Below are 17,738 nucleotides of genomic sequence, written 5' to 3' on the forward strand. Positions count from 1 at the left end.
TGCTGAAAGTCAAATTCAAGTGAAATATTAAGCAGCTATTAAGCTTCCTTGGGAGAATGTGCAAATTCTCTTCATTTTGAAGCCCAGCCTTGGGACCCTTCTGGAAGATCAGTTGGCACAGGCTGATGCTCCAGAAGATGGCTGGCATTTCATAGCCTGTATCCATACAGGATGGATGCTCAATTCTCTCCTTTAATCTTTTAAGTCAATATAAAATGATAACAACACCATTTAAAAGAATTTTGAACCTTTTGCCTAAGAAATGATCCAAATTAAAGCCCTTCTTCTTTGAGAGCCTCAATGGGGGACATCACAGAATCGTAGAATTGTAGAATCATAGAATGGCTTGGGTTGAAAGGGACCTCAAGGATCACCAAGGATCAGTACCAGACCAGGATGCCCAGGGCCCCATCCGTCCTGGCCTTGAACACCTCCAAGGACGGGGCATTCACAGCCTCTATGGGCAATCATCTCCATACAGAGACCTGTGCACTATTTAAGTTGCACGCAAACCCTACTTCAAGGGTTTATCTGGGGTGAGGAGCACTGCCTGTTGCTTATCTTCTGGGTGTGAACATGTCTCACAGCAAAATGGGAGTTACCAGTGACGGAATAGCCGTTGCTCTCCTTCCATACTATTTTAAAGGAAGGATATGAAAATAACTCAAGTCCTGGAAAGCAGTATCAGTGTCACAGAGTTGCCTTGGATGCCAAGGTCATGCTGATGGGTGTTTGTTGGAATTTATTGTTAAATTGTTCACATTTAATAGGAGAAACAGAAAGCATGGTGTGTCCAATATGGACAAGTTAATTTTTTCCATGCATCTTAATGCTTCCGTCCCCTGATTTTTATTTTAACTCCACCACCTTTAAAATATTATAATGAATGTTCCGAAGAATTAATTTCCCTCTTTTAATTTAAATGGAAAATCACTTCTAGTCCCTCCTAAGCTGCTTTTGGAACAGCACAGTTTTAGCTTTCTCAAAACAACACGAGCATTTAAGCTGCTTTAAGTCCAGAATAAGACCTCACAACAGCAGAAGAGCTCAAGCAGCCAGCAGCACATAGTTGTATGCAGGCGTAAGACAGAGCCCATCCCTGTGCTGCTCCAGTGCAGCAGTGTTCGGGGTGGGGGGAGGCACCATCTGCACAGTTTCCCAAATTTATTTTGATATAATCAACAGATTTCAAATCTGGGAGCTCCTTCTGAACCTCAGTGAGGATCACCCACTTGCTTAGGATTGGGTTTGACTGTTCTGCAGCCTAAACCCTCTCTGCTGGTTTCCCCGTTGTTCCTTCAGATATGTTTCCAGCTGTTTCCAAGGAAGCAATGTTATTATTATTATTTTGTTTTGAGTTAGGAACCAGCACTCAGCAAGGCAGCAAGTAGCTGAGTCTTTCCTTTTAGGATCCATGTCCAGCTCTCACTTGGGCAAAAGTGTTGATTTTACTGGAAATGTGCTGAAGGACATTTAATTAAAGGGTCCTAAAACACAAACTGTTGGAAGAACCCCGATAAGATAAATATTATCCTCCTCCAAATTGCTCCCAAGATGATAACTTTGCTTCTTGCTTTAAAGCAGCTTCCAGCTTTCAGCTTCCGTGAAATGATGCAAACGGAGCTCAGATGGGAGTCCACCCCCTGAGCCTCCCTTCCCATGAAGGCAAGCAGCTTTCCCAACGTTGTGGGACTCTGTGCAGGGAGATGCCCCCACCTGGGGGGCTGCCATAGACAGCTCTGCACCCTCACCCTTCCTATTGGTGTGTGGGCATTGCCCATAATAACCCAGCAAGGATGAAAAGAGAGGGGAAGAGCGGAGTAGAAAGTAGTAGAAGGGGAAAACAAAGCAACACTTGCAATGAGCTGCTCTTTGGGATTTGGCACACATTCACCTGCACAGGGATTTTTAGTTTTTTTTTTTTTCTTCTTCTTTTAGTGTCGTTTTGCTCAAAGCATTACATCCCCCTGAATAACTCATGCTTTGCCCTGACAAATCCAGATGTACGTATCGCAGTGGATTTATGAGCTTGACGAGCTTATGTCTGAGGATGTGCTTGGTGGACCTCCCCCAGCCATGCTTCCCACTGTTCCTGGGGTAGCACAGCATGACCAGCTCCCCCAGCTCCCACCAAGCTCTTGCTGGGGTTTATTTACTACGTGTGCCAACCAGTCAGATATTTTGCTGTAGCACTGAGCAAAAATGGGTCATTTTTGGCAGCGAGATGCAATGCGTGGTGATGGACAGGCAGTAGCAGGGTCTGATTGCAGCAGGCTGAGTCAGATTGTCTTTTTGGTCGTTTGGTCCAAAATTAAATTCCAGCTCCATGAGGTCAAAATTTTGAACTCCTTGGATACTCCTTGGCACAACAGCTTTTCATTTACAAAAAATGGCCATTCACTGGAACCAGAGGCATCTGTGAGAATGCACTTTTGTCCCTGTGGGTAGCTTTGGGCCCACAACAAAACTCTTGGTCCAAGTCAGAGAAAAAGCTCCGAGCCAACACGTCTTCATCCTCACACCTGAGCGTCACACTGCGGGGCTAAGAGTATGTTGGCATGAAGTTTTAAAATAATAAATCCCTCTTACTGAAGCTAAATTATTAAACACCCCTTTGGAGCAAGAATCATATCCTCATCCTAGATGGGTGCCAGATACAAGGATATAGAGTCAGCCTTTGTCCCTCTTTCTTGGCTTTTCCTGTTGGAGCCATTCCATTTCCTATAAAAAAGGCAAAATAAGTGATTAGTGGGCTTGGTAGGTGGATGATTGTGGCACCCCTCTGAGCTGTGAGGGCATCACAGGTGCAGCTTACTTATTTATACTCACTGGAGCAGCACAAGAGGGGTTGGTAAAAGGCTTCCCTATGTCCCACCCAGCTCTGGGACCAGGTTACTGTGTAGTGCAGGAGACGACCTTTCATTTTTTTTTCTTTCCTTTCCATCTATCTTCATTTTCCCCTTCAGCGGAGGTTCAGTGCTTCCCTGGTGGATAAGTAGGGTTAATAACTGTCTAATTAACCTGCCTGCAGTTTGGGAGTTAGGATTAGAGAGCTTTTCCCCAGCCGTGTGCCTGTGGGTTATCCCAGCTCAGGGCAGCAGGGAGCATCCCACATCCCATACCCCCCTTGCATGGGCTGCTGTCCCCACCCCCAGCCCCAGGCAGCCTCATTAGTGTTCAGCAGGCTTGCTCATGATGCCCAAAGCTGGTGCACAGGATTTGAGAGTACCTGTGGCTCCTGCTCTGGGAGCTGAGAGCTTTTCCTTACTGCTGCTTTGCTGCGTGGCAGCCCACCAGAGCCATCCTGTGCAGTTGTAGGGATGTGCATTGCATTGCTTCACTCCACACAGCTTCTCATGCACGTAGCCTTGAGTAAGTACTAGCATGGATCAAACTGCCCAGAAGCCAACCCCAGGCTCACTCCCCAGCACAACAAACTGCTCCTCAGGATGGAAGTGGCATTTCCCAGCTGACTCCACTAATTACTTTTATCTACAGTTGTATCCAGCTGTTCAGGCAGAGGCAGGCAAGGGTCGTTCCAGAGTGGGCTGCTTTTTGTCCCCATTGCTGGCATCTGGAGTGCTCATTTTGGTAGCATTGCTCTGCCCCAGACACGTCCCAAAGCTGGGACAGGGTGAGAGGTGTTACCACTGCGCTGCACTGGGGAGCGTCTTCCTCGTCCCTGCTTTCCTACAATTGTTCTCTGTTGCACCATCACTGACAGCAATCCAGGACCTTTCTTCCCCCCTGAAACCAGTGCATATCTGTGGTGGCTTATCAGGTGTTTAGTCTTGCAACATGGGATATCTGCACTGGATAGTGGCCTGGGAATAGTCTGAGAATCTCCTTATCTGGTTCAGAGCCAAATTATTAATATGCTACTGATGAGCTTGCAAAAAAAAAAAAAAAAAAGGTTTAAAAAAGCCAAGTTGACCAAAATGTGTTTTCTGCTTGCTTTCAGGGAATCTGACTAAGCATATGAAGTCAAAAGCCCACAGCAAAAAATGTCAGGAGATGGGCGTGTTGGTATCTTCACTGGTGGATCTGGAAGCCGAAGAAGGTAAAATCCTTTACAGTCCCTTATATATAACTTTTGCCTCTGAGAAAGGGTAGTTCAAGCACAAGAGGTGGGGTGGTTTTGCTCCTTCCAGCTTTGCATGGGGCTGTAACCTCTCCTTGTGCTGCTGCAAGCATGGCATTGTGGCTGATGGTTAAGAGATCAGTCCTGACCCCCTCATTAGGATCTGGAGCTGCAGTGCTGAGTGTGAGCAGATGCTCGTGCTGCTGCCCTGATGGTCCTGCCAAGGAGATGTCCCTCTGCAATATGGAAAGGAGCTCCAGGGAAGGACGTTTTCATCCATCTTGGAATGATAGAATCATTAAGGTTGGAAAAGATCACTAAGATCATCTAGTCCAACTCATTACCACCCTGCCCACTAAACCCTGTTCCACATCTTTGAGGGTCCTGCCCATCTGGCTGGTTGGATGACCCCAGAACACTCCAAATAGCCAGTGCAGACCCAGGGGACTTTGGCTGATTGGAGCAAACCTGGGCAGTGTCTGGAGGTGCAGACAGAAGCAGGATGATCCAGCTCCACTGCCCCACTACTGCATGCATCAATAAACCAGGGTGGGGACAGCTGCTTCCCTCATCGCCAGGTCATTGCTGTGTGTAGAATAAAGGTGAGCCACCCTAAAATGACTTGGACGTTTCTCAGAAGATAAAAAGCTGGCAGAACCAAAATAACATGATGCTTTGACATTTAGTGGCATTATTCTGAATGCTTTACGAGATACTTTTACCCTGTCTCACCTGCTCATTTCTTTCATCTGCTTCTGAGCGAACACAAAGTCTGTCCAAGGGCCTCTAACCCAGGAGCCTGGCCGTGCCGTGAAAAGCACACGTGATTCTCTCACTTAGTAATTTCTGCCCAGCTTTATAGTGGGATGTGCAGCTGAATTCCCCTGAAGTCATCCCAAAATGCAGCCTTGTGGGGAGGCTGGCCAACACTGGGCAGCAGCGAGGTGGCCATGAGCACTTCTGCCTCCTTCAGAAGCACTGAGGGAAAGGTGAGGAAGGTCTCCAGAAGAACATGGGGGAAATCTGATATGTCTGTTTGAGCCAGAAAAACAACTATTTTACCCCAATTATTGGAGGCTGTGGTCTGTCAGGTGCAAAGAGTCAGGCTATTCCCATTCTTTCTCTCCCATCTCACCCCAAACCATTCAGGTTCCTCAGTCCCTGGGATCTGGGGTCAACAATGGGTTAACATGAGCTCCATAAGGCACATAGCACCACGGTTATTTTTATAAAGTGAGCATCAGCTGAGCGAGTTCTGGAGACAGTGCTGGAAGCCAGGGAATGTTAACTCGGCAGGAACAACAAACAGAGCTTATCGCCCCGCTCCCCTGCCGAGGTCGAGTCCATTCCAGGCTTTGTTGGGAAAGGGGCTGGTTCCTGGGATGTGGCACTGCCACACACCTCCTGATCTGCAGGTAGTTAAAAGTCATTAAGTGAGGTCCTGCAGTGGGAACTGCGTTGGCCCATGTGCTTTGTCCCCGCATTGGTTAATTAAGCAGTCTTGGGGCCGTTTCCCAAAGTAAGCTGCAGGTCCTACGATGACCCTAGTTCAAGCCATTTATGTACCTCCCAAAAAACTATTAAAGCATTGGCATCAGGGTGGCATGCTCAGCTTGCCAACCAGGATCCAGGGCTGCTACAGCACAGCTTCACCAGCCCAAGCCCCCATGGGCTCCTGGTATAGCAGCACTGCACCCTCGGGTCTCATCCAGGTTGGATGGGGCCCTGAGCAGCCTAGTCTGGTATTAAATGGGGAGGTTGGTGGCCCTGCTTGTGGCAGAGGGGTTGGAGATTCATAATCCTTGAGGTCCCTTCCAACCTGGACCATTCTGTGATTCAGGCTGGATGCAGTCCTGGATGGCCATGGGATGAGGACATGGGAGAAACAAAGTGCCCCACTACACTTTCACTGGCATTTCCAGAGATTCCCACAGTGCCTTTCCCATCCTTTGTATCTCCTTTGCCCCCCTTTACCTTCTTAAAGCCATCTCATTCATGCAGCCAACAGTGTGCTGCCATGCTTCAAGGGGTGGTTCTCTTCCTGCTGAAATTTCTGGGCTCTTGGCTTTGGCCTGATTCTTTGGAGCAGCCTTTTGGCTGGATTGAGACACAGTGTGTTTAGCTGTGGCTTTTCTGCAGGAAGACATGGCCGAAAGGGAACCTAGCTGAGGATTCCGAAGAAGCTGCCCTAAAGGAGAGCTTTTTGTCCTCTAGGACCCCCAGACCCTTCTCTGCAGGGCTGCTCTCAGTGAGTTCTTCTCCCAGTTCTTTTCCCAGTTCATTGAATAATAGAATGGCTTGCGTTGGAAGGGACCTCAAAGATCATTTAGTTCCAATCCCTTTCTCAATTCTCCTGTTCTTCTCCAAGTTCTCTTCCCAGTTCTCCCAGTTATTCTTCCATCCTGGCAGGGAGAAGAGAAAAGAGGTGCAGGAAGAATGAACTTCCTGAAGTGCAGAAAAAATGAACAAGTCTTTTACAGGGAGGGTGGTGGTGAGGCACTGGAACAGGTTGCCCAGAGATGTGGGGGATGCCCCATCACTGGAGGCTACATCAGGCCCTGGGCAACCTGATGGAGCTGTGCATGTCCTTGTTCATTGCAGGGGAGTTGGATTAGATGATTTTAAAGGTCCCTTCCAACTCTAAGGACTCTCTGATTCTATAATTCTGAGTGTTGATTGCTTGTGCCCGAAAAGCAGCTGTTATTTTAAACCTTTCCATTATAGTCAATTAGAACTAATGAATCAATCAATGGAGTGTGACTTTTGAAAACCTGCAGATCACAAGTCCTATTTCATTTCTGAGGACAGAGCTGTAAGGACTTACTGTGCGAGTTGGGGGAGGCTTTGTTCCTTCTTTCATTCAGCCATTCCCCCCAGGCTCACCAAGGGACAATGGCAAATAGGGTCAGATGAGGAGGATGAGCTGCTCTCAGCCTTTGGCCTCTCTCGTAGAACAGGGATGTAAAGCTGAGAGCTCAACAGAAAGGCTGGAACCACCCGCTTGAGGATGTGATTTTTGGCCATCATCAAATCATTGGTCCCCAATGGCACATGGATACCAATGAGGAGATGTCCTGTGGAGGGACGGGAGCCCATGAGCTCCAGGACTCCTCGCCTTGTTGCTGTTGGCTGCACGGCAGCTTGCTGGAATGCATTTCACTGTCTGGACTTCATTGCATTATGCAAGAAACCCGTGTAATTTTAGAATTACAAAAAATATACAGTCCCCGTTTTCTCCCACTGATGGAGACCTTTTGTGTTTGTGTAAAGGGGACCATCTGCCAGGGAGGAATGCAGAAAGGTGAAAGCAGAAGGCACAGTTGTCAGCAGAGCGTTTCCGTTCTCTCCTCCCGTCTTCTTTTTCACCTGGTTAAATTTAACACCAAACCCTTGCTGAAATTTCAAATATTCGGGAAGCCCTTTGCTGATAAATGCCAAGCAAATCCCAAATAAAACAGCTGAGAAGGTGGCCAGAAAATCATATTTGGTACTGTAATCATTGGAGGTATGTGGATGGATGAGAAAAGAGCAGAGGAATGACAGAACAGCAAGGAGGAATCGGAAATTGCAGCTGCGTCACGGTGTGGTGGGTTGGAGATCGCCCTCCCATGTGGGCTCAGAGCAGAGCCTGCTGTTGAGGAGTTTAATTAAAAAAGTAAAAATGTGCCACAGCCCAGTGCTGTGCTCCCCTCTGGGGGCATGTGGGGAGGGAGCAGCCGTTCCTACAGCTCCCTGGATTATTTTCAGCTTGAGCCGTATTTCACTTGATTGTTTTTCTTTCTATTTAAGGGGCAGGGGAAAGAAGGGGGTGTGACTATAAAAGGATATTGGAGCATAATTCTTCACTGTTGTATTGGTTTGGCTTGGTGTGACTGCACCAGACTTGTGCAATACCGTGAGGGTAACGCAGATGTAGTGAAACAGCGTGCAGCGTCCTACGTGCCATCAGTGGGGCAGTTTTTCTCTTCCCTCTCTGTTCTCCTGATGTGCCCTTGCTCTCCCCAGCCACTCAGCAGAATGTTTTTCTGCTGCAGAAATCCACGTCTGAGCTCTCTGTGGAGCCTGCGAGGATCCTGCAGCACCGTCCCTTTGGGATGCCCCGGGGCTCTCTGAGCTGTTCCCCCCTGTGGGAAATACAAACAACACCCCAACGCAGAGCTGGCTTCACTTTTCCCTCCCCCTGTCCTTCTGACCTTGCTGTCTGTGCGACTGAGGCCAAAACAAGGAGACCACACAGGAGACAGCAGCAGGGCTAGGGCTGTTCTGTCCTTCCCTACGCATGTGGATGTCGACCCCACAGACCAGGACAGTGATAGCTCATAGCTCTGGTACCGAGCTGCTTTCCCTTTCCAGGCAAGAAATATGCACGGGAGAATGAGTCTTTTTGGAATAATATTTGTTCTGAAGTCAGCTCCTCTGGGAGTTTGCACATAACCCAGTGCTGGATCCCGGGCCCAGCAAAGCCCATCATTATACAAGCATTGCACAATGCTTGGTGGAGAGCTGCTAAATACATGTCTTGTTCCACTGATATCTGAGGGTTGCCAAATACTTTGTGAGCATTTACCAGTAAGGTCCTGTTATTCAGAGTAAGCTGAATTAGGCATTTATCCACAGATCTGAGGGACTTCTCCCTGTGTGGCCACGTTCCTCCTGCAAGCCACCAGGTGTGGTCCAGCTCCGCGCTGAATCCCTGGAGCCTCCCCTTGGCTCATCCTGCTGATGGCAGCCCTACATGGAAAACTTCAGTTTGGAGAAGAGCAGCATCTTATGCTGAACAGGGCGGGGGGGGAGAAGAAGCCAGCAGTGCTGCAATTAGTACAAGTGTCAAAGCAACATTTCCCTTGCACAGATGGGGAGCAAGCGTGCCTCAGCAGCACAGCACCCATCTCCTTGGTGCCTGGCGTTAGCACGCTTTGAGGAAGTGGTGTTTTATGGGCCCCTCCAGAGCAGTGGGGACTGGTGGAAAGTCTCTGTCAGTGCCACTTTGTTGAGCTATAGTGACATCCAGTGGCTGTTCCCAACGGACTTCTGCAGGCTGAGTTTTTGTTTATCCAGCCCTGCTGCACATCTGGCGTGGGAAATGCAGGTTTTCTCAGTGCAGAGCAGAGGATGAGCCAGCAGCTTGCTACTGACCTCATAAAGCTTCTGCTGGCTCTTTGAGCAGAAGAGAGCTACTCTGTGGGCTATGGGATACACTATGGGATACTGTATTTTAAATTCTTCACAATTTGCTTTCTTAGATATTCCGTGGTTTACAATCTCTTATTACCAAAGCATCCCAGATAGATTTGATCAAAATAAGGGAAAAACGACTGAGATTTTTTCTTTTTTGATTAAAGCCCTGTCTTGCTAATACTTAAATGTTACATAATTTAAACAGGACAGATCTGATATATTGGCAGATTGTGTTTTGGTAGCTGTGGATGTTATATGGGCACCACTGCAACAAACAGTGGTAAAAAGCACATCGAAGGATGATGGTGCTGCTGATATCCATGTCTAGTAAAGACCTTTCTCTGTGTTCCTGAAGGAGCAGAGGCTGTGTGATGGTGTACAGCAGTAGTAGGGGCTGATGGCAGAGTGCTGACACAGCAATGGTTGGACCTAAAATTTGGGCAGAGCAGTAGTGGGATCCTAATGGTGGGATTCATGGGTTGAAGACAATGAAACCACCAGGGGGAGAGCTGGAGCAGAGGACAAGGCTGAAGTACGAGGCAATTAATCAAGGAAATAACTGGGTCTTCCTTCCTTTTGTCCCTTGAGTTCTTTGGAGCAGGTTTAGCACAAACCCACCCTCTGTTTGTCTTACACTTCTTGTTTTGTGTTTGTCTGTCTTGCAGGAACCAGTGAAGACCTATTCCAGGACTCTGAGGGGCGGGAGGGATCTGAGCCTATTGAGGAACACCAGTTTTCAGACCTAGAGGAATCTGACGACGATGATGACAATGAAGATGATGAAGACGAGGAGGAAGAGGAGAGCCAAGATGAACCACCTTTAAAGCTGCCGGAAGCCAAACACCCCGCCCCACTGATGCACTCTTCAGGTGGCTCTCCAGCTTCTCAAGAGGAAAGCACAGAAGCAGCATCGTCCTTAGCCCAAGAAACTGCTTCCAGCAGCCAAAAAGTCGGTGAAGGCCAGCAGGGCTCCTCCTGCGGGCTGGAAACCAGGTGGTCAGCAGACAGCAGCGACATCGCCGTGTGCCACAGCACCCTGAGTCTCCACAGACCGGCTCTGACTTCCACCGAACAATTGGCTTCCGCTGAAAGAGAGTCTGTCACCAGGCCACCCATGTCCCTAGCCATGGAACTGTCAGCCTCAAAAGACACCTCCCCAAGGAAAAGGTGGTCTCCGAGCCAGGACTCCAGCAGAGCTGGCGGCAGCAGCAGACCAATGCTAGCGAGAAAGCACCTGTTAACCAAAAATGAAACTTCACCCAAACGGTTTTCACCCACCGGGGAAATGTCTCCTCTGAGGTGCCTGTCCCCAGGGAGGGGGCTGTCCCCATGTCCACGTGTCTCTCCCAGGAGGGAGGCATCCCCACTGCGGTGCGTGTCGCCGAGGCTCGAGCTGTCGCCCAGCAGGCATCTGTCCCCCAGGAGAGAGCTGTCCTCTAGAGCGTACCTTCCTCCGGAGGGAGAGGCCTCATCTCCCAGCAGAGAGATGCCATCGGGCAGGTATTTATCACTGAAGAAAACCTTGGCCCCGAGCTGCTCGGAGGCACCCAGGTACTCATCCCCTGGCAAGGAAGAGGCGCCTAGGACGAGCAGATCAGCAGCAGATGACAAAATTCAAAGCTCATATCAAGCCCAGCATGGAGTATTACCTTCGATGCCTCTACCTCACAGGTTCTTTGGCAAAAATGTACAGCTCTATGAATCCAAGCTGGTAAGTCCAAGCCCCCTCTTTCCCCTTAGTATGTGCTGTGGTGTGATTTTAATTGAGTGTTGCAATGCAGAAGTGCAAAAGTGACTGTAAATACAAATACAAATACTGTAAATACAGGGAAAAGTGAGAGCGAGCACAAACGGTTTGCACCTATTGGTCTGCCCATCTCAGCTGAGGGGAAACGAAGTTGTCTCCTCTTCAACCCAAAGCAGCTCACCCTGACCAACCCATTCTTGCTTTTCCTGCTGACACAAGCACTAAGGATGTGCGCTTAATAAAACTTGTCAAAGTTTTAAAGAGATCTTTTTCTTGGGAGTTTCAGACCCATTTCTTAGATTTCACCATTTAAAGTGAAACTCTACTCATTTTGCTATTGTCAGTGTCCTGAACCAGATTTGGGCTAGGCAAGGGTCTCTCACACCTTGATGCTTTCTCCTGGGCTATGTAGGCATGCAGCCCACTGTTAGATTAACTGCTGAGGAATGTTGGTTTGGACATCTCTGCTTCTATCTCACCTCTCCAGCACAGAGAGGTTCTTCCCACTGCATCCAGAGTATCATTTAATCTCTCTGTTGGACATGTCACATCCTATGGGTAAGAGAAAATTGCCTGTTCCTCCCACTGCTACAGGCAAATTAGACATTGGGTCTTGTGGAGCGCTGAGAGATCTCCCATTCCTGCTGAGGTGCCTGGCTCTCCCGTAATTTGTGCTGATGAACATGAGATCCTGCCCTGGAGGACCCATCACACAGATGCTGACTCAGGTGTTCCCCAAAAAAGCCCTGTTGCACTATTTGCCTTTCTGTCATGTCCAGAACAGTGAATCATCTCTTGGTGCTGCCTCCCTTCTGTTTCCCTCTATGAGTGTTTGCCTTACTTTCCCAGAGACCATCAGTTATTTTAGGCCCAAATTTTTGCCCACTTGAACACTATTTCCTTAGTTCTCAACTGCCTTTTGGGGTGAACCTCAGGGCTGTGAAAACCCCATTCCTTCTGCTCTGAAACATCTGCTAGGAAAACTACTCACTGGTGTCTTCTAAGCTCCCTAGGTGCCCAAAGGAGGCAGTAGCACCTATTCCTGCTTACCTACCCAATCTCACCTTTTTACTTACTCTAACTTACCTTTCTGCTCATTGTTCTGCTTCTTTCAGAGCTGGGTTCATCAGATCCCCATCAGAACCCCTGTGCTCCAAACTAGTGTCCTTTGTGGGAATGGTATTCATCATTTAAAAATGTAAAAATGATCTTAGCTGGGGCATAAGGCTTTTGTCCAGATCTGTGCATTGGGTCTCACTGTGGATGTGCCTCTTCCCAAAGGCTCCTGCTACAGGTCATCTCTCCCCTTGGTTGCTGTTGCACCAGAAGGATTTGCTTGGGGTTTCCCAGCATCCCTACAGCAGTTCTGCCAAAACTTTGTGTGGATAAGTGTCATTGAGCAAGCATTGGGGCTGGTAAATGCTGACTAACTCATTGCTTCCACCTTCTGTGGCTCTTGTTTTCTTCCTTTCTCTTTTGCTGCCTTCCTCTGCTGCCTTATCACAGAGATCCAGCTTGCAGGTCAGGCAGTTTTCCATAGCTCCACAAAGGATTCCTCCAGTGTATCCTTAAATCCCATAACCCCATCTTTACAGAAAATTTATTTCATTTTCTGTTGCTTCCTCTTTCTGGGAGCTCTGTTTAGGGGTTTAGTTATAACCTCATCACTAATTAATCCATTTCTGTTTAGCCACATATCTCTCCATGATGTACATTAGGAAACTATGTGAAGCACCGGTTGGAGAAAAAGGAAAAGGTAAATTGGTAGGGTGCTAACCTTGGTTTCTGCAGACCACACCATGAGGGTGGTGGTGGGGACCTTTGATGGGAATGCTTTGTGCCAGACCAGAGTTAATGCTCTCAGTGCAAAATATCCTTGCAGTTAGCAGCTGTGAGGATGTAACACTGTTTTAAGGAAAAACATGAAAAATGGGTAACAATGGTTTGGGCACTGAGGTAATCCATGATAGAATGCAAGGATGCAGGGAATGTTAACATCTTCTGATGGGATTTTGGAGGTGACTGATAATGACTGAACTCCTGGGCATGTGCTCCAACAGGCTGTGTGCCCGCTTGTACCCTGAAGGCAAACACTGGGCTGTCTTGCTCCTATAACTTAAGGGTTTGGGAGCCCAAGCCATCCTGGATTGATTGATCTCTCACCAAATTAGAATAAAATGTGCACAGAATCAATCCTTATACTGAGCATTAATGATGCTAGTGCCGTTCCTTATGCGTTGCTCTGATTCGGCCATTTCTTCTTCCCCATTTGGTGCAGAAGATAGAACCCAGGAGCCCACCACGCTCACCCGGCACCATGCAGCCCATCTGCTTCAGACCTTTGCAGGCACCTCACGAAATTCACGCCCACAGCCGAGGAGAAGAGAATGTCTTCAGCCACCTCCCACTGCACTCGCAGCAGCTCTCAAGGACCCCGTACCCCATGATTCCCATCGGGGGCATCCAGATGGTCCAGGCCAGGCCAAGCGCCCATCCCAGCCTGGTGCCCAGCTCCATAATGTCCCTGCCAGGGGGACACTTTTCACCTGGTGGCAGTAGCTTTGAGGAGCCATGGGTGCCACGGGAACCTTCATCTGCATCAGTTTCCCCGGTGGCAAAAGTTTCCAAATACGCGCTGTTCCCAGAGCCTACAAGCAGCGAGTGCTTGGAGGAGAAAATGAGGACTAGTGAGCTTAAGCAAAAGCCAGACCCGGAGGAATACAGGGTAAAAGTGTTTGCTGAGCCCAGCCCTGCGGAGCAACCGGGCCGCTCGGCATCCCCAGCCAACCCCAGCACCACCCGCCAGCCCTCTCCAAAGCCTTCGACAAGCGGGGACGACCCCTTGACTAACCCGGGCGAGAAGCAATGTGGCAGCTCGAGCAGCCCTTTGGAATCACCACACTGCACTTTCACCTCCGAGCTCCCATCTCCGCCACCGCACAGCAGCCTGCAGCCCTCCGGAGAGCCCCGCAGAGTCCCCAGGAGTCCCCACGCAGAGCCCGCAGGCTTAGGTCACGCTCAGACAGAGGCGGACGACAGCACGGGCAGTGCTTAAGCCCCCGCCATCTGTTCCACCTTTAGGCTTCCTATGTAAAATCAACAGACATTTTCAACACTATTTCCTTTAGTATAATCATCGCTATACGAAGCACTCTAGTGAATGACCAAACCCATGGAAGTTTCCTGGTTTTCTTTGTCCCGGTCTGGTATTATCTCCACATGTATGCAGTTACTTGTGCCTTTTTCTATACCTTTTGTTGCTTGAAATGTACAAAAATGTTTGAGGCTGTGAATATTTTTTTAGAGTTTTTTGGAAAGGGGTTTGTTAGACCTTGTCTTTTTTGCCATTGAGGTGTGCGTTCTTATGGGCCTGAGAGATGCAGAAGGGAAAGGGTTGAGTATTTTAAGAGGAAGAAGATGCACTGAAAACAAAAACAAAAAGAAAAGAAAAACGTTTTTTTTAAATATTGATTCAATGATTAAAAAGAAAACCAAACCCTCACTCCTGTGTACAGAAGTTTATGATTCATATTTATTACATGCTTTATTTAATTCTCGCAAAGTGCTTGTTGGTTTTTTTTTCCTTGCATCCCTCTGATTGCCTATGGTTGTGCTTTAAACACTTGAGACTGCTTTACATTTGAGAAACGTGTTTACCCTGAACTTGTAAATGAAGCTAGCACTTCCTCAAGGAGGGGGAGGCTGTTCGCAGCGAGAGAAATCGTCGCTCCGAGAGAAAAGCTCATCGGGAACATCTCTCCCTCCTGCAGAACGTCAAAGCACTTTTTTTTTTTAATTCAAAAAAAAAAAGAAAAAAAAAAAAGAAAAAAAAAGAAAAAAAAGGGACGCACGAAAAGATATAAATTCTTCTTCAAAGATTTACCTGCAAGAAGGTAGGAATGTATGGCATGGAGCCCAGTGCTGGGCTTCGTCCCTCCGTCCCCATCGCCGCGCCGGGCCCGGAGCCCTGTCCATGGTCCTGGAGCCCTTCAACCCCTGCCTCTAAGGGAGGCTCTCACCCCGCTGCCATTTCTCCTGCCCGGTTTTTAGGTGGTGGTTGAGCTGCTCCGTCCCATCCCGTGGGTTTGCTCCTTGAGCTTTAGATCCCTAAAGCTCCCTGGAGGAGTCTGTGCTCTGCTCGGTGACTCAGTGCTGTGTTTTCTTTGTATTTATTTATTTCAGCAGAACATGGCCATGTCGCCCTCATTGAGCAGACGGGCCCTTTTGGGTGTTTTGGAAGGAAAAGTTACAGCGCTGAGTGCTTTGCAGTCAGCGTGTTCTGCACATACGGTGACTTTTCCAAGAGCAGACTTTCCCCTCTGAGCTCCCGTATCAGAGTAGTGGCCCCGCTGCCCTCAGATACCAAATACAGAGATCGACGGAGTTGCTCCGTCCATTGTGCTTTCAACCATGGCCGTTGGGTATGTGGCTGCCCCAGTGGACAGCAGAGGGTTATCAGAAGGTTTTCTGATCTATGAAATCTGTACAGACCCCCCCCCTTTTTTTTTTTTTTTTTTTTTTTTTAATTTTGACAGCAACAAGAAAAAAAAAAAAAAAAAAAGAGAGAGAGAAAGAGAAGATGATATAAATATTTAACCAGTGGTTCAGTTCTATCTTCTTTCAGAGCTGTTCCAGTTTATCGGGTACGTAATACACTTTTTAAAAAAATTAAAAAAAAAAAAAAAAAAGAAATAAGAGAAAAAAATGAATGAGAACATATTTCCTTGCCAGACTTGATGAGCTATGAACTGTTCCCATTTCACGGGCAAATATTATAGATTTTTTTAATGATCTGTGACTTTTTTTTTTTTTTAATTTTAATTTTTATTTTTCACTTTTCTTGTAAAGGGAGTTAAGTACAAAAGAAGATATCATGGAAATAGCATTAAGGCTGTGACACTGACCAAAACAATGTCTGGAAAGAACCCATGTCTACTTTAATCAGCACTTTTATTGAGTTCCCCTTCCATCCCCTTGGCTCCAAGCCTGATCCTTCCATACTCACTCAAGTCCCATGGCAGAGGCCAAGGCTACAAACCCATTTCAGCCCAGTGCCTCTGCTCAATGGAACTTTAGGCACCAGCTTCAATCCCTCCTGCCCATTAGAACAACACTGAAGTGTGATGATCCCCCTCTCTGCATCCATGACCCTAACCCTGACTCTAACCCTACCCCAAATTCAGCACTGGGTTCAGATTTCCTGGCTTTTGCCACCTTTTTCTGCCTTGTCACACTCTTAACATTATTCCAAGGTAGCTTTTTGTATTTAATTTTTTAAAATATATATATACACATATATATATATATATATATATATAGCAACTGTACATAAAGAAAAACAATGCAGCAGTTGTGCACTCAGCATCCTGGTTTCGTTTGGTGCATTTGACATGAGCTTTGGGCTAGATCAAATTTGCTCAGCTTTCTGTAATTGTATTTTAATCCTTGACCTGTTGGCACTTGGCACGGCTGTGGGTTTTTTTCTTCCTTCCGTCATTCTGAACAGAAGAAAAAGAAAAACAGAACAAAACCTAACAAAATCCAGAAACCCCTCAGTGCATTGTTGTTGTTGTTGTATTATTATTATTTTTTTTTATGATGATGACTTTTTTAAAGCTTTTCCAGAAGCTCCAGATGAGTTCTGCATCCCAGCTGCCTTTGGCTCAAAACCAGGGTGAGGAGGTGCAGGGGCTGTGCAGCAGCGATGCTCCATGGGTTGTGCCCTGCAGCCACAGAGCGGGTGCATGTGGGGACAGCCAAAAACTCAGGGGCAAGGTGAACAATCTCAGCCTGGTCCTGCTGCCCAGCGGGCACGATGGGGAGGCTCTGGCTGGGGTGCCATGGTGCTTCACGCGATACCTAACAGGCGCAATATGGCCTATTCTAGGCAAAAAGAATAATAATAATAATAATAATAATAAATTAAAAAAATTGATATTTAAGGGCTACTAATCCCGCTGACAGCTCAGAGCTCTGCGGGAAGGGCACCAGCATCTCCGCCTGTGGGCAGGGCAGCATCCCAGAGCTGCCCCATCACAATGGGGGGACTCTGAGCGCTCTGGGTGCCCCCAGTGCTCTCACCCATGTGTGTTGGCACTGCACTGCACCTTATTGCAGGTCTGGAGCCCCCCGTTCCTGCTATTTCCTACCTGGAGCACCTGCTGTCCCTGCTGGCTGTTTCCTACTGCTGGCTTCTTGCTGGGTGAAAGCTTTTCGCACGCCACAGTTTTTCACCTCTCTTTGGGTGTCCACTCTGTCTGCAAAGTGACGATGAGAAATTCAGATTTGCTTTCCGATGGGTGAGTTGGTTTCTGTGCAGGCACTTTGCAGAGGCAGGGAGCAGCACTATTTCTAAGAGAATGTATTAGTCACGCAAGTAGGCAAATGAAAAACCAAAGCTCAACCCTTGCTTTTCATCAGCAGGTGGAAATAAGCCCTCCTGCTTTCCATCTGACAGAGCTCCTTAGTGCACAGCCAGCTGTCCCCGTGGCCCTGAGTGCGTTGCTCAATGGCAAGCAGTTGGTCTCACATCCAAAAAATGATTTTGCAAAAAGATATTGTCCCATAGCCTTAAGTAACTTCTTGAGGCCATTTTGTTGAGTATCTAGAGTAACAGAGCACTCCTACATGGGCTTGTGCTGAAGCACTCCACAAATTCCCGTCACATCTTTTTGCTCGGAGTTCAGCCTGAGTTCCACTGCTTCTGTCAAGGTCAGAGTGATTTGCAGGACT

The 17,738-nt window shown here is 47.8% G+C and overlaps 1 protein-coding gene across 9 annotated transcripts in view; it reads left to right on the plus strand.

Moving 5' to 3' along the window:
- The window catches only part of HIVEP3 (HIVEP zinc finger 3), a 218,990-nt gene extending 204,422 nt beyond the window's left edge, over window positions 1-14,568 (plus strand). For 6 of the 9 annotated variants that reach the window (XM_042885538.1, XM_042885539.1, XM_042885542.1 and 3 more), the window contains 3 exons: window positions 3,962-4,060; window positions 9,925-10,970; window positions 13,285-14,568. In XM_042885538.1, coding sequence (XP_042741472.1) covers window positions 3,962-4,060; window positions 9,925-10,970; window positions 13,285-14,061 — 1,922 coding nt within the window. In that variant the 3' untranslated portion in view covers window positions 14,062-14,568. Of the gene's footprint in view, window positions 1-3,961; window positions 4,061-9,924; window positions 10,971-11,600; window positions 12,763-13,284 lie in introns of all 9 variants that reach the window. The other 3 variants (XR_006181413.1, XR_006181412.1, XM_042885543.1) reach the window with 3 other exon arrangements.
- The last annotated feature ends 3,170 nt before the right edge of the window (window positions 14,569-17,738 follow it).

This window comes from Lagopus leucura, unplaced genomic scaffold (genome assembly GCF_019238085.1).
Source record: "Lagopus leucura isolate 7727_CA_CO unplaced genomic scaffold, USGS_WTPT01 Super-Scaffold_100051, whole genome shotgun sequence".
Classification (NCBI taxonomy): domain Eukaryota; kingdom Metazoa; phylum Chordata; class Aves; order Galliformes; family Phasianidae; genus Lagopus; species Lagopus leucura.